We start from the raw sequence: 14,550 nt of genomic DNA on the forward strand, positions 1-14,550 counted from the left end.
AGTTTCTAATCCAAATTTTAAAACTACAACGCAACAATTCACCCTGTGAAGAGGCTGCAAGGATTTACACTGTATAGAGCAAGGAATTAAAAAGGAGTTTGTTAAAAGTAGCACTTCTTAAATTGGAAAATTCTGTGGGATTTTCTAGCAGAAAACGAGTAACAAGTGTCAGCCAACAACTGCTCGAAACAGGAGAAGAAAAAAGGAAAAAAACAACACTAGGCTTAGGCAAGCTTAAGCCTTGGCTGTTTTTATACTCCAGCCCCTAAAGACTTAAAGGCTATCAGCATCACTGTGGTGGTCTGAATCTGAGTTCTTGTCCTGTGAGCATTATACTGAAATTCAGTGCAACAACCCCACAGCAGGTCTGCTGATAAAATGAACTATTTGGAACTGTAACAAGGAATAAGACAATATACAAAACTGGTCTAAACACAGCGGGGGAGGGAAGAAAGTGCCCTTGGGGTGGGTGGGATCCCGCTGCTTTGATTGTTGCTATACAGCAACAAAGACTGCAAAGACAGTAACTGACTGTACTGCAAACCCACTCCATTCATCAAGAAAAAGCAAACAAGCCAGACAACAAGCTAGTAAAAATATTTTAAATAACTTAAAGGCTTTTATTCCCAAGAAGAACACATCAGGCAGTCCCCTCCTCAAGAATTGGTGCATTTCACTGGTCCTTAGGGCTTACACAGAGCACTTTTTTTTTCATCTTTGAGTTTTCACAGTTTCAGGTCTCTCTCTATTCCCCTTCCTGTGTTATTTACTGTAAAGTTGCAAAATTAAAAAATTAAGAGCATAGGCCTAATTCATCGCTGGTGTGTAACTCGATTGACTGCAACAGAATTATACTAGGGACTAGTTTGAACTTTATTTTAAAAACACTACATTTCCTTTTCCACTAAACTCATTTAGCATTCATTGTTTATGGGCTCTTTAGGGTATTTCTCAGCTCACACAATAAAAAGATAGTTCACAAGAAGGGTTAAGGGGAAGGTGACCAAGCAAATATTGCAAATATTTAGGCTTGGCAGGATTTGATCTAAATAGATAGATGTGGGGTTAACATCTAGCTCAGCTGACAAGACGGAAATCGACAAAAAGATATTAATCAGTAACAGTTGGTGGGAGTGCAGCCTCCCCTCCTTGCTCCTGAAGGGATCAGGTGTCACTGGCCTTGCTGTCATGGCACACTCCCTCATTCCTGTGACAGCTGGACAGCAATGGGCTCTGTGAGCTTCTGCAAGGCCAGTGACACTGGATCCCTGCAGGTGCACGGCTATGGTCCTGGCCCAGCAGAGCAGAGACCCCCCCAGCCAGGACAGTGAGGACAAAGCACCCGCCGCAGGGGAGGCCACCTCGGTGCTGAATGGCTATGTCCTCCTCCTCATGGCCCTAGGATTCTGCTCTGCCATGTCAAGAGCGTAGGCTGCCCTTCCCCCCTTTGCCTATCCCTTGTGCCTGCAGGGATCTGATGTCACCAGCCAAATACAGAGAGCCCTCTGCAGCTCTACCATGAAGTCCCTGCTCACTCACTCAGCAGCCAGGAGCGTGGGAGCCATCCCTTAGCAGGAACTGTTCAGCAGCACCCAGGCATGGCTCTCATGCTCCTCCTTGCATCCCTGGCTGGGGGTCTCTGCTTTGCCATGCCCAGACCTGCATCTTGCACCCCAGGTGTCTTGGGCCCCTTGACCATGCAGGGAGCTCCAGGTGCACACCCCACTTAATTTCCAGCAACTGTAAATATTAAAAAATAAAAAAAACTTAAATAAAAATTGAATCCTGCCAAGCCTACAAATACTGCAAAGGATTGATTAGACCCAACAAGACACGAATTTCAAGAAAATCCATTAATATTTGTTTTTCCAAACTTCTTCTACATACCCACCCATCCCAAAGGCTGTGGTTTTAGGCCTACACTACCTGTTTACCTCTGAATAGTTGGGAGCCTTCTATAACAAAATCCATACGCTTCCAGGCTGATTTTCAGAGGTGCTGAGCATCCAGAGCTCCCAGAGAAGTCAACAGGAGATGAAGCTGCTCAGCACCCCTGGAGGGGGCAGGGGAAGTCTGCTGGTGTCAAAATATAAAGTGTAACTGTCAACTATGTTTTACCCAGGCATATGAGTAATTTCAAGGCTACAGCCTACAGCTTTCTTTTCCACCAGTGTATTGTTTTAGACATTTGCCAGGTGCCTGCTAGTTCCCATTATGCTACAAACTGAAATGAAAACATGAGCCACCCTGAAAGCAGGTCCGTTCAAAAGGAATGCGCTCACTGAGCAACTGACATAACAAAGCTGATGGATGCGGAACAGTTTGCTACCGCTCTGCACAGCTTGCCAAGCTCTGAAGGTAAAAGGTATTTTCCCCTCTAGCAGCATGTGCTCTGGGTATGGTCATGTTGGACACGGCAAGCATTATACAGTGTGCTGAAGTGCAGGACAGATTGACCATCTGCGTGCGACAGCTTTGCACAACACAAATCTAGCCATTGGCATCGATTCCATAGTTTCCTGAGCACTAAACTCGCCCCCCAAAAATGTAAACAAAGTAACCAACAGTCCTGAAAATATTTTAATACGATAAAAGAACAGCACCTGTACTTTGTGGTGAGTTGCTCAAAAACCAATTACAGCTAGAATGACTCCACTGGCAGTTTCTAGCATTTAATAGCCTCAATAAAACACTAAGCTCAGCAGAACCAAGCATGTATAATACATGCAAGGAGAGACCGAAGTTCAGGGAAGGAATTTACTTCTAGTCAGCATTAAATTCCAATTAGTTCATAGTGTTCTATGCACACACTGCAGGAAAGATTCCTCAAGCTTCAAGGCAGTCTACACCTCTGCTTCCAGGAAGACTGTGATTCCAGGCAAGTTCCCAGCAACAGACCACATACTTAACACCCTCCGTTACTGAAACCTCAAGCATTCCCGTTTCAGCATGAGGGCGCCAATAAGGCAGCTGGAAGAGGATGTGCTGTTAATTCCCATTAACCTGTGAGGTATGGTCACCCTAGGGGTTCCCCTTCACTGTTCAACATTTTGTCTCTCTTGCCCTGCCTCTGTTCTGTAGCATATCTCAGGGTATGGCTACACTTAGAGCTGCATAGCACTGCCGTGAGAGCGCTCCCACGGCAGCGCTTTGAAGTGTGAGTGTGGTTGCAGCGCCAGCGCTGGGAGAGCTCTCCCAGGGCTGCACATACTCCACCTCCCCATGGGGATTAGCTTACAGCACTGGGAGCCGCGCTCCCAGCGCTGGAGCAGCGTTTACACTGGCGCTTTGCAGCGCTATAACTTGCTGCGCTCGGGGGGGTGTTTTTTCACACCCCTGAGCAAAAAAAAGTTGCAGCGCTGTAAAGCGCCAGTGTAGCCAAGCCCTTAGACTCCTTTCTACAGCCATTTCCCAACCACTGGCAGTGTAACTGGTACCTCTTTTTTAGATTATCCTAGGTGCAGTCTTCTTGTCTCCAGCACATCTTGTATTGAGAGTGCAAGCTGAAAGGAAATGTGAGGGGAGAACACTATGTAGCTACAGGAACTCTTCAGCAGATCTACTAGTCTGAGCTCTGAAGTGGGCCATCTGCTTTGCTTCATGCTTACTCTGCCTTCTTTGAGAGAAAAGCTAGTCTAATGGACAGGTCTAGGACTCAGAGCAGAGTTCAATTTCTATCTCAGTCACAGACTTCCTCTGCAACTTTGCACAAGTCACTTAATGTGCCCTGTGCCTTAGCTCCTTGCATATAAAAACGGGAGTAATACGTCTCCTGTGAGGCAGGAAATGACATCCACACGACTTGTGGGGTATCCAGTACTAGTGATGAAGGCCATGTAAGACTTTTTCTGCCCTCTCCTCAAAGGAGAGTAATAGCCATTCAGAACCATTCTTCAGCTCACCACAGTTTCAATGGAAACGGCAAGCATTCAGCACCTCCAATAACCAGGCCCTGAGCTTTGAAGTTACTGTGATTACTGTTGCAGAGCAGCTCAAGGAATCTCCCACAGGCAGTATACACAGCACCTGAGTTTTAAAATGTATTGTAAAGATTTAAGAAGAAGGCATTCACCTCAGATTAAAACAAGTGAAGTAAAACCACTGTCTGGAGTTACCAGGTATGGATTTGCAGTATACTGTTTTTATTATTAAGTACACGTGCAGGCCAAAAACAGTTCTAAACTTAGAGTAAATAATGTACAGAAGCTGCCTTTAACTGTAAATGGAGCCAAATCTCCACACATACAGACCCCACACTTGCTTAAAGTATTCCTAAGTTAGTTCTCTCTCTCAAGCCAGCCAAGACCCAGGTCTCTTAATTAAAGAGCTTTCCCTCTTACTCCAGATGATCCATCATTCCCCTGATTCTGTGTTACCTCCTCCTTCCTTCAGAGGAGAAAGACTCCTTCAAACATTAGCCAACCCAGCCACCAAAGGCGAGACTTTGCCTATTGAATCAACCCACCTGCTGCTTAGAAGCTAACAAGAATTAACCCACCTCTTAGAAGCTAACAAGATCACAGATCATACTTCTTATTGTTGCAGAAAAGGCTTATCAGTTCCTGACACTATCAAGGAAGAACCCATGGTGGTGGTGAAACTGAACAAAACCCTCTCTGTTCCTTCACCAAGACCCAAAAAAGCAAACCAGGAACCAAGAAGAACAGGCTGAAAGCAACAGCCCAGCTGTTCTTGACCTCAATTTCTAGCACCTCAGAAAGGAGAGTGATGTATGGAGGAGTGGTATGTTTTCCAAGTGACCCTGATTGTAAACAATGTATTCCCTGCCCCATTTTTTTTTTTTTTAAATAATATTAAAGAAGTTTCACTTCTCTCCTCCCCACCCACTAAGGGTAACTTTCCAGCCTGAAGCATGAGTCAGCCATTCCTCATGCCACAGTCTTGAATGCAGAGACCTGGAGCTGTATACCCACAGTACTGAAAGTCCAGAGACAAACAGCATGGACAGTTGCCATTTCACATCAAGCAGCTGTCAGCAGGAAGCCAGGATAAATCTGGTTACATGGAAAATATGAACAGCCAGCAGTAATGCAACATGCTTTCTTCAAAACATGGGTTAGGGTGCAGGAAGCACTAATGTCAGTGCTTCAGGTCTGAGGCCTGTAAGCTCTCAGAGCTTCAAAAAAAATTGTTTTAAAAGAGATGCTGTTGTTACTCCAAGCAGTGGATCATGATGCATTGTCTTCTTTATGCAGCAGAGCAGAATGAGGTGGGTAAGGAACCCTGCACTGAAATGCAGAGTTCAGATTCCCTGCAGGTGTTAGGAGTCTTCTCCCCGCATCCTGTAATTTAAGTGTTGCTTATCCTAAGCAAAGCTACACTGCAAGGAACTGTTCCTTTCCAGCTTTTTCCAGCATGCATAATACACACACACACACGTCCAATACAAGTAAGCCAAGGGACTACTCCTGTGCACCGGCAGGTCTGAACATGGTATTAATGATTTGGGGATGTCTAGATTGTGTGTGTGTTTCAAGCCGATTTTGTGAAGTCCTAATAGGTGTGAGAGGTTCTAAAAACACTACTTGAGAGAAAATTCACAATGTAATTATGCTGCATTTACCTATAAACAATATGATCACATCTATACAAAATAAAAAAACTAGGCTGCAAGTTAATGATAGGGGACTGAGAGTCATGCACTTCCATGAGCATTTTCCCATTTGTAATCTGGGTATAATACTTCCCTTATCTCACAGGGAGGATACTGTGCAGTTTCATTAACATTTGTTATGCCCTTTGAAATCTCCAGATGCAACGTATTATGCAAGTGCCAGCTATTATTACTGCTATAAAGATGTTTATCTTAAAAAGCACCTACTCTTTCAATATGAGCCCAATCCTGCAAGCCATTCATAATCAGAAATCCCACTGATTTAAGTGAGAACTCTTCACAAGGAAAGCTTGTAGGATCAGGCCCTACATATCTTCCAATTAGAACATGGTTTATTAATGAGTTAAATCCATCATCCATGTCTGTTCTGCAGGTAAGCTCCCCACCCTTCACCAGAATCATACATTTCATAACATCTGACCACTACTCAAGTGAACAGTATGGATCAGTTCAAACTAAAGCAAGCTACTGTAGTACTTCATGCTGTTGAAGTAACCAGAGGAAGAATTCCCTCAAAAAATAGGATGCAAGTCTGCAGGAGCAGAGGCATTTTTATTGGATAACAGGTAACTGAACAAAAAACAAAGGTGAAGGAACAGAGTATTATCATGGCCATTGACTAATACAAATACATGCACAAGTGCCAGCTCCCTCCCTCACACCCCTCACCTCACCTCCAAAGTTAGCGAGTCTCCCAAGTCGTGTGACTGGCACCTTCCGCTCTCGGGCCCGTTCACTTAGCTGTATGATTGGAAGAAACAAAAAAAGAAAAAATCCACAGTGAAACTCAGCTAGGAGAGGTTGATGCTACCAAAGAAAATAAGAACATAAACCTATTTGATGCTTGAAGACCTACATCATGCTAGAAATCAGCATCCCACAAATCCCACCCTAGGTATTTCTAGGGCACCGATCCCTGTAGCCTCTAGAAGCTCATGTTTTTCCAAGTGAACACAGCATACCATGCAAACTGTAAACCAAAGCAAACATTAAACATCTCCAGTGGCAAATACCAGGGGAGCCATGGAGAGGAAGCAAGAGGGATAAAAAGGTTTGTGTTTACGTCTAAGTAGCCCATGTCTATAGCTAACTTGGCAGCCCTTTGATCTACGGGACACACACCTTGCATTAGTGAAATTAATGCTCTTGAAAGTTACCAGATTCATAGCACTACAGACTACCCCTCCAGTTACAGGTGCAGTACAAGCACAAGTGGGTTTACTAGAAGCAGCCCAGTGGGTTAAATGAACTGTGAACCCTGGTAACATCTGGAGTGGGGTTTGGAGAAGGAGAGACACAGACCAATGATGACAGATCTTTTCACTGTGCACTCTGTCATTCCACTATAGTCTCTCCTCCCTCTTTCACATGAGGGCATGGTAACCCAGTCAGCATTTGCAAGATTATGCCACTCTTAGGTATGCTTATACTCTGGGGTGGAAGTTCAAGCTTCCCATATGCTATCCTAATAGTGGGGGCCACCCTGACCTGGACGGATCACTCTCTCAGTTCAGAGGAATTCAGCATACACTGCCCACTCAATCTTTCACACCCCTACTGAGATTGCCGTCAAGCTAGCGCAGTCCCCTCCAGACCAGAATGGATTATTTCAGAGGACATTCCTTGCACTGCCAAAGCCTACAGCTGTCTGCACCTGCTCCATGTCTCAGTCTGCAAGCCAAGAGTAAATATAGACCCTTAATTATCCTAAGCATGCAGTGGCACACGAGGGCCCAGCATGGGGAGTGACAGGTGAGCACCTGTTAATAGAGAACAATTATAATTTCATGTACACATTTTAACCATCCTCTCACAGAAGATGAATTGGGGACGGGGGTGGGGGGGACACGCAGGGTGTGACAGAACAACATTGCATAGACTAAAATTTAAAAAAAAGACACCGTCCCCATACCACCCACGTAGCAATAAGCCAAATTTGGAGGAGGAGAAGCAGGAGGAGAGGGTGAGGAAGGGTGATTGTGTGGCTAAAGCAGAGGACAGGAAATTAATAAATACATACCATTTGTTTGTGAGGTTTGTGTTCCGGATCGGTTTTGGCCTGCCTGGCTTTATCAATATCTTCAGCTGTTAGCCCACTGACAGAGGAATGGTCCTGATGAAAAGCCCTGTTTTGCCCAAAAGCAGCAGCAAAAGGATTTCCAGGGTCCCTAAAGCCTCCAAATAGCTTTGCATTCACTTTGGCAGAGAAGGGAATCTGCCCTGGGCTTGCATCTCCAATCTCGCTGACATTTCTAAAAGGTCCGTTTGTGGCGTAGGTGTAAGCTGGACCCTCTGTACCGTTACCTTTGTTAGGCTGGCCTGGAGATGAGTAGTCCTTTGTAGCATTTGATGACTCTGGCCCCGAGAAATTGTAATCGCTCCCAAAATCCTCACTGAGATCAGTTAAGTTTTCTTGCTGTTTACCCAGATCCTGCAAGTAACATTGGAATGGGTCGGAAACCAGAAATTTAAAAAACCCCACAGGACACTCAAAGATCCTCTCAAATGTGTGTGTAACTAGGTCGTACTGATTTTAAGGGGAGGTACTCCGAGGTATATCCAGTCAATCCCACATCACACACACAGTCTGGGTACACAGGAAGGTACAAGAATTCTGGAGACCATTTATATGGAACACAGTACTTAGCTACTACAGCAATGGGTGCAACAGATCTGATGACAGAAATGATCTATTTCCCACCTGCCCGCCCCCGGTATCCCCTCACACATCCTTCCATCACTCAAGACTTCAGTTTTCATACTTCTTGCACTCTTCCCCATTATTCATGGTTTAGGTATTTTTACACCTTAAACTCTTTCAGAAGTGCTAATTGAATGTCTAATTGTAGAGCAATTTAGCTCAGCCCCACATGGCTGATCCCATGAATAACAGAAAATAGTATTTCTTTAACCAGCCAGCAATTTATTGTAGTATTTGTACATTTCACTGTGAGCATGATTATTTTGTCCTTAAAGCAAGGGTGTGACCTCACAGCTAAGCTCAATGTGAGGTGTTGCCGGGCAAACTTTTCCAACCTAGATCTGCCAACACACTTGGGTCTTGACTTGTGATACCTGCCTTGCTATTCCAGATATCTGTGAATGTCGCAAAGTGATTGACAGCATCAAAGCAAGAAACAGCGCATTAACTCAATGAACTATCTAGTGCCCCTGGGACTACAGTTACCTGCCTCAGCCATAAATTGACCCTGTTGCTGAGAACTGTAACCAAATTCAAGTTTTAATTCTTATACAGTCAGGCAGACAGCAGCATCCTAGGCTCTTTCCCAAATACTAATTATTTTTCCCCTATTTGAGGAAGAAATGCAGGACACAGCCCTTCCTGTTATGCAGGCAGGTCTCGTGTAATTCCCAGCACCAACATTACTGAGGGAGGAAAAAATCTTTAATCAGTGCGGCAGAAGCAGCCACCTCCCACCAGGGTATGAAGTGGGCAAATTTCTTCTTGTCATACTTGACCATTTAAGATTTAAGATAATTCTTAATATTCGGCAAGGAATGCAAGGGATGGAGACAGTTTCATTTACTGCAGAAGGTTCTTTTTTCCATTATTATGAATGATCATGTAGCCAGGTGTCCTATATAATGCAGGCCATAGAATCTCATCCAGTAATTACAGCATCAAACCCATTACTTGTGTTTCAGCTATAGCATCTCTTTTAGAAAGACATGAAAGTTTTGATTTAAAGACTCATGTCCTCCCAGGGCACTAAGCGTCAGACTTTCAAGAGACTTCAACACCCTGGGCGTGGAGCACTTTTGTAAGTCTGGCCATAAGAATCACAATAGGAACTCCTGAGCACTTTTGAAAATCTGGCCTTTATTTAGGTTCCTATATGGGAAAATGAATCCTTTGAAATTCCAGCCCAATTGTGGGCACTGAACACTTGAAAATCTGGCCCTGAGTTCTTCAGAAAATACTACCTGCGCCAATGGGTATGGCAGAAGAGTTGCAAAGCAGCAGAATTCCACAGAGGAAACAAGAACCGGCTAAGTGAAAAGGTAGAAAAAATTCACCTTATACAAGTCCATTCTCACAGCCAAATGAGAGAGGTAATCACTAGCAACCAAAGTTTATAGATATCTAAGCTGCTGACCTTCCCTTTTCAATCTTAGTCAGACCTTAACTTTTGACAAGAAAGCTTTTGGTCCATAACTGGGATTCCCAGACATTACCACAATATAAATAAGTTATCTGAAGGGACAAAAAACTCCAGTAGGATATTTATCCTACTGGAGAACAAGATCTCCCATTCATTTTCCTGAGACTGTGGTATGAAAACACAAAGAGTCCTCTAAACCTTAAATCCTCAGCCCCATTTCATGACTCTCTCCTGGGGAAAACAAAAAAGCAGCCATGAACAGTAGGCCTCCCAGGTATGTCATTGCACTTGGAACACACCATGCTGTCCTTTTGTGCTTGCATTTCAGCAGCTTGCCTGCTCACGAGAGCATTGCTCTCAAAGCACTTCAGAGTGCATGACTCATCCATATGCCAATCCCTTCACCTGTGCACAGAAACAGGAAGATGTGTGCCCATTCCATTTACCCAATGAAAGACAGGTACCCAAGAACTCTGGTTTGGTTGTGCGCGAGTCACTCAAAGCTGCTGTATTTCAAGAATACTGAAGAATGAGGTTAAAAAAAATAGATCCCCCACCCACTATTTTGACAATGATAAGATAATTTTCTTCAATATTCTAGGAGCTATTACCTGAATTTTCCATGGTTCAGCATTAACAATCCATGCCTTATAAAACCAGCAGACCTTGTCTATGGTCTCAGCATCCTGCAGTAGCTGGAAGGACCCTATGTAACTCCTAGGGGAATTCTGTGCAGAATTTATGTCCCCTTTCTTTCCTCCCCAGCAGAAAAATGATTTTGATGGGGAAGCAAAGGGAAGCCACAAGAGTGGTCATGCAACCCTCCACAGCAGTATGTTTTGGGTGCCCAGGGCAGCCAGCAGAAAAGTAAATCACTGTGGAGCAGGAGTCAGGACTAGGGAAGACCCAGCTGGTGGCTCCTACCCTGTGCCAGGCTCAGCTGCTAGTCAGGGCTGGAGAGGATGGGACTTCCTCATCGCCTGCACAGCATCCAGGGCCAAGTCAAACCCACCACACAGTGATCTCCCACCTCTGTGCAGCCAGTGGCCTGTGCTACCCAATGTCATGTTGGAGCCTCTACATTTATTTGACAAATAAAATTTGCAGAATTTTAAAATACTGTGTGCAGAAGTTTTAATATTTTTGGCACAGAATGCTCTCAGGAGTACTATGTTCAGAGACCCACCCATTACCTCTTAGACAGACAACCCCTTTCACAGACGAGTAATCTACAACCTATGAGAGAGAGAAGCCTTAGCCCTGGGAAATGGCAAACGCATACAAAGTCTTCCTTACCTGCATCTTTCCCACGGCAGCACTGAATTGCTCTTCAACAGTGGTCTGAAAGGTCCTTGCAATGATAGCTGCATCGCCACCAACAACTCCTTGCCGCAGCTGTCCTACTTGGGTCTCTATGATGGCCTTACTGAGCTTAGCCAAGCCTCTGATCAGCATGATGGCATCACCTGCCATGACTGACCCCCTTTCAGCGCTGAAAAACACAATAGAGAATCATGGAATACAGCAACAGTAAGCAGCTGAAGACTCTCTCTTATCAAACTTCTCATGAGAGTCCTGTGCTTCCCTGCAGAAAATGTCAGGGAAGCAAAGGGAAGCCGTGTGGGGGAGGGGAAGTGACTATGGGCACAGTGTTGAGGAGGAATTGCCCCCAAAAAAACACAGGCAAGGCATGGGGGGCGCATGGGGTTACGTGCCACACACACACCCCCCATTTCTGCAAGCACAGACTGCCCAGCTGAAGGAGGCTGCCTCTGGGCTCTGCTGAATCTGCAGCTGGATGCCACCTCCTAGATCCCAATGCCAGTTGTGCTCCCCTTCTCTGTGCCTTTCCGTGCAACAGTGAGTGCCCGTGGTGGGGCTGGGTGGGGGAGGGGGAAATGAGGGAAGGAGGGGTGAGGGGGTGGGGGAAAAGGCAGTAGGAAAGGAAGAGGGTAGAATAAGGCAGGGGGAGGGGAATGTGGAAGTGAGGGGAATGGGATGCTTAAGAAAAGGAGATAGGGGAAATCATGGGGGGGGGGGAGAGAAAGCAGGATCCCGGTATGCGGCATCCTCTCAGCAGCAGCTGGGGCTCCCCTGTTAAGCAGGCCCATCAAACCCTCATCCTGACAAGCCCCATCTCCCTACACCTGGGCCCCTCTGATGAGCCCCCCACACCCAAACCCCCACTCGAAGGCCCATTCCCCCAGCACCCAGACCTCCTCTGCTGAGCCACAACCACCTTCACCTGGATCCCCTGCAGAGACCCACTGCACTTGCACCCAGAACCCCCAATGAGCTCCTGTGCATCCAGATCTCTTACTGAGCCACCCAGACACCTCTCATCCCACACATGGATCCCCCCCACACTGAGCCCTCCATACTTGGATCATGCTGGGCTGAGCCTGCCCGCCACACCTGGTGCACCTGGCATAGAGGGGCAGGCCCAGCCCTTGCACTGTGTGAGGGTCAGGTGCAGTCTCACTGCCAAGTCGCTGTACTGGGAGTGGTGGGGGCTTCAGGGTGATCTCCCACCTCAACGCAGTCAGCGGCCTGTGCTCCCCACTGCCATGCTGGAGCCACATTTATTTACTGACACACAAAATTTGTAGAATTTTGCAGAATTTTAAAATATTGTGTGCATTATTTTTGGTACATAATTTTTAATATTTTGGTGCATAATTCCCTCAGGAATAAATTGCCCTCCATCCCCTTTGGAGGGCTTATTTTAGGAATCTCCACTTAGAGATCCAATAGCCAATCTGAATGCCAGCCAAAAAGAAGCCCCGTTCCTACAAATGTGCACAAAGGACACTATTTCAGGACTTGCATACCTTCAGCTCAATACAGAACTGTTCTAGAGAAGGCAGAGTTAGGTAAAGCCAACAAACTTAGGCATATGGTCCCACTTCCCTTCCTACTCTATGCACAAAAGCATCAGTGTATGTGTTTGACATCTGATTATCAAGGTTTGAAAGATTTCCTTAATATCTACCTGCTGCTAGTCTGAGTGAAGAGTACCTGTAACTGCCATGCTCTCTCATTTGCATACCCACCACACCCATGCCCAATTAACGTACATGGACACATCTTCACTCCCCAACCAGTAAGTAAACCCTGACACTGCACTCTAGTTAGTTAATTCTGTCCCGCCAAAAATAGTATTGCTAGCCCCTGTTGCACCACATGCACCCCACTGGGTCAATTCTCGGCTCTCACATACACACAAAGTTAGACTTGTTCTCAGCTGTCCTCCTCCAACCATCCACAACAAGTGAGTTCTAGGAGTCCCTTCCTCCTTTCAGAGTTTTGTTGCTGCACCACCTCCTGGCCATGAAAGAGGTACCCAAGCCTCCCAGCTCCAACTTTCCTTGTGGGTCACTCTGCTGCTCCCTTTTCTTAAATGAGAGGTATGGTTGCACTGCTCTGTTTCCCTTCTCTTCCCACCCATACGAAGAGCAGCATTCCTGCCTCTCTTTCCCCCCCTCCTGAAAAATACTAGTGCACTTAACCATTCTGCTGTTTTCCTCCCCATTCCTAAGTAGGGGCCAGCAGGCTCCGCAACCATGCTCATGGACAAAGTTTCCACTCACTTCTTTTTAGGTGACAAATCTGAGGAACTCTCCCAGATTGAGGTGTCATTAGAGGAGGTTTTGGAACAAAATGATAAACAGTAATACGTCACCAGGACCAGATGGTATTCACCCAAGAGTTCTGAAGGAACTCAAATGTGAAATTTTAGAACTACTAACTGTAATTTGTAACCTATCATTTAAATCAGCTTCTGTACCAAATGACTGGAGAATAGCTAATGTGACACCTATTTTTAAAAAGGGCTCCAGAGGTGATCCCGGCAATTACAGGTCGGTAAGCCTGACTTCATTACCAGAAAATCTGGTTGAAACTATAGTAAAGAACAAAATGTCAGACACGTAAACGAACACAATTTGTTGGGGAAGAGTCAACATAGTTTTTGTAAAGGGAAATCATGCCTCACCAATCTACTAGAATTCTTTGAGGGGGTCAACAAGCATGTTGACAAGGGGGATCCAGTGGATATAGTGTACTTAAGATTTTCAGAAAGCCTTTAACAAGTCCCTCACCAAAGGCTCTTAAGCAAAAAACTGTCATGGGATAAAAGGGAAGGCCCTCTCATGGATCGGTAATTGATTAAATGATAGGAAACAAAGTGTAGGGGGACCCCGGCCCCACTCCAACCCCCCTCCCGCTCCCTGTCCCCTGACTGCCCCAACCCCTATCCACACCTGCATCCCTAACTGCACCTCGGGATCCCACTCTCTATCCGACCCTCTCCTGTTCCCTGTCCCCTGACTACCCCAACCCCTATCCACACTCCTAACCGCCCCCCCTGGGACTCCACCCCCTATCTAACCCCGCCCTTCCCTGTCCCCTGACCCACTCACCATCCAGAACCTCCGCCCCATCCAACCACCCTCTGCTCCCTGTCCCCTAACTGCCCCCCAGGACCCCACTCCCTATCCAACCCCCCATAGTTTGCCCACCTCTGCGCTACAGTAATACAAATAAATAAGCCAAAAGTGCTTTCTTCTGAGCATAATTGTTCCTCATATTGGAAGAGCCATGAGTGCAACATAAACAGGACACTCACTACTCTCTGTGTGTTGTGCCAAGCAGGTTTGCAGTTACAGGCAAAACAGTGTTTTCAGTTTATTTCACTTTCGTCTCCAGCTACTTCACTGTACAAATGGTCCTCCACAACAGTTTTCAGGACTCTGAAATGTCTCCTATACAGTCCTGGCTCACCCACCCACT

The 14,550-nt window shown here is 45.8% G+C and overlaps 1 protein-coding gene across 3 annotated transcripts in view; it reads right to left on the bottom strand.

Annotated features, from left to right (window-relative positions):
• Positions 1-14,550, bottom strand: part of COQ8A (coenzyme Q8A) — a 70,369-nt gene that overhangs the window by 41,422 nt on the left and 14,397 nt on the right. For all 3 annotated transcript variants that reach the window (XM_045010043.1, XM_045010044.1, XM_045010042.1), the window contains exons 2-4: positions 11,056-11,251; positions 7,656-8,066; positions 6,310-6,376 (exon numbers count right to left, since the gene is read on the bottom strand). In XM_045010043.1, coding sequence (XP_044865978.1) covers positions 6,310-6,376; positions 7,656-8,066; positions 11,056-11,232 — 655 coding nt within the window. In that variant the 5' untranslated portion in view covers positions 11,233-11,251. The remainder of the gene's footprint in view (positions 1-6,309; positions 6,377-7,655; positions 8,067-11,055; positions 11,252-14,550) is intronic.

This window comes from Mauremys mutica, chromosome 3 (assembly GCF_020497125.1).
Source record: "Mauremys mutica isolate MM-2020 ecotype Southern chromosome 3, ASM2049712v1, whole genome shotgun sequence".
NCBI lineage: Eukaryota > Metazoa > Chordata > Testudines > Geoemydidae > Mauremys > Mauremys mutica.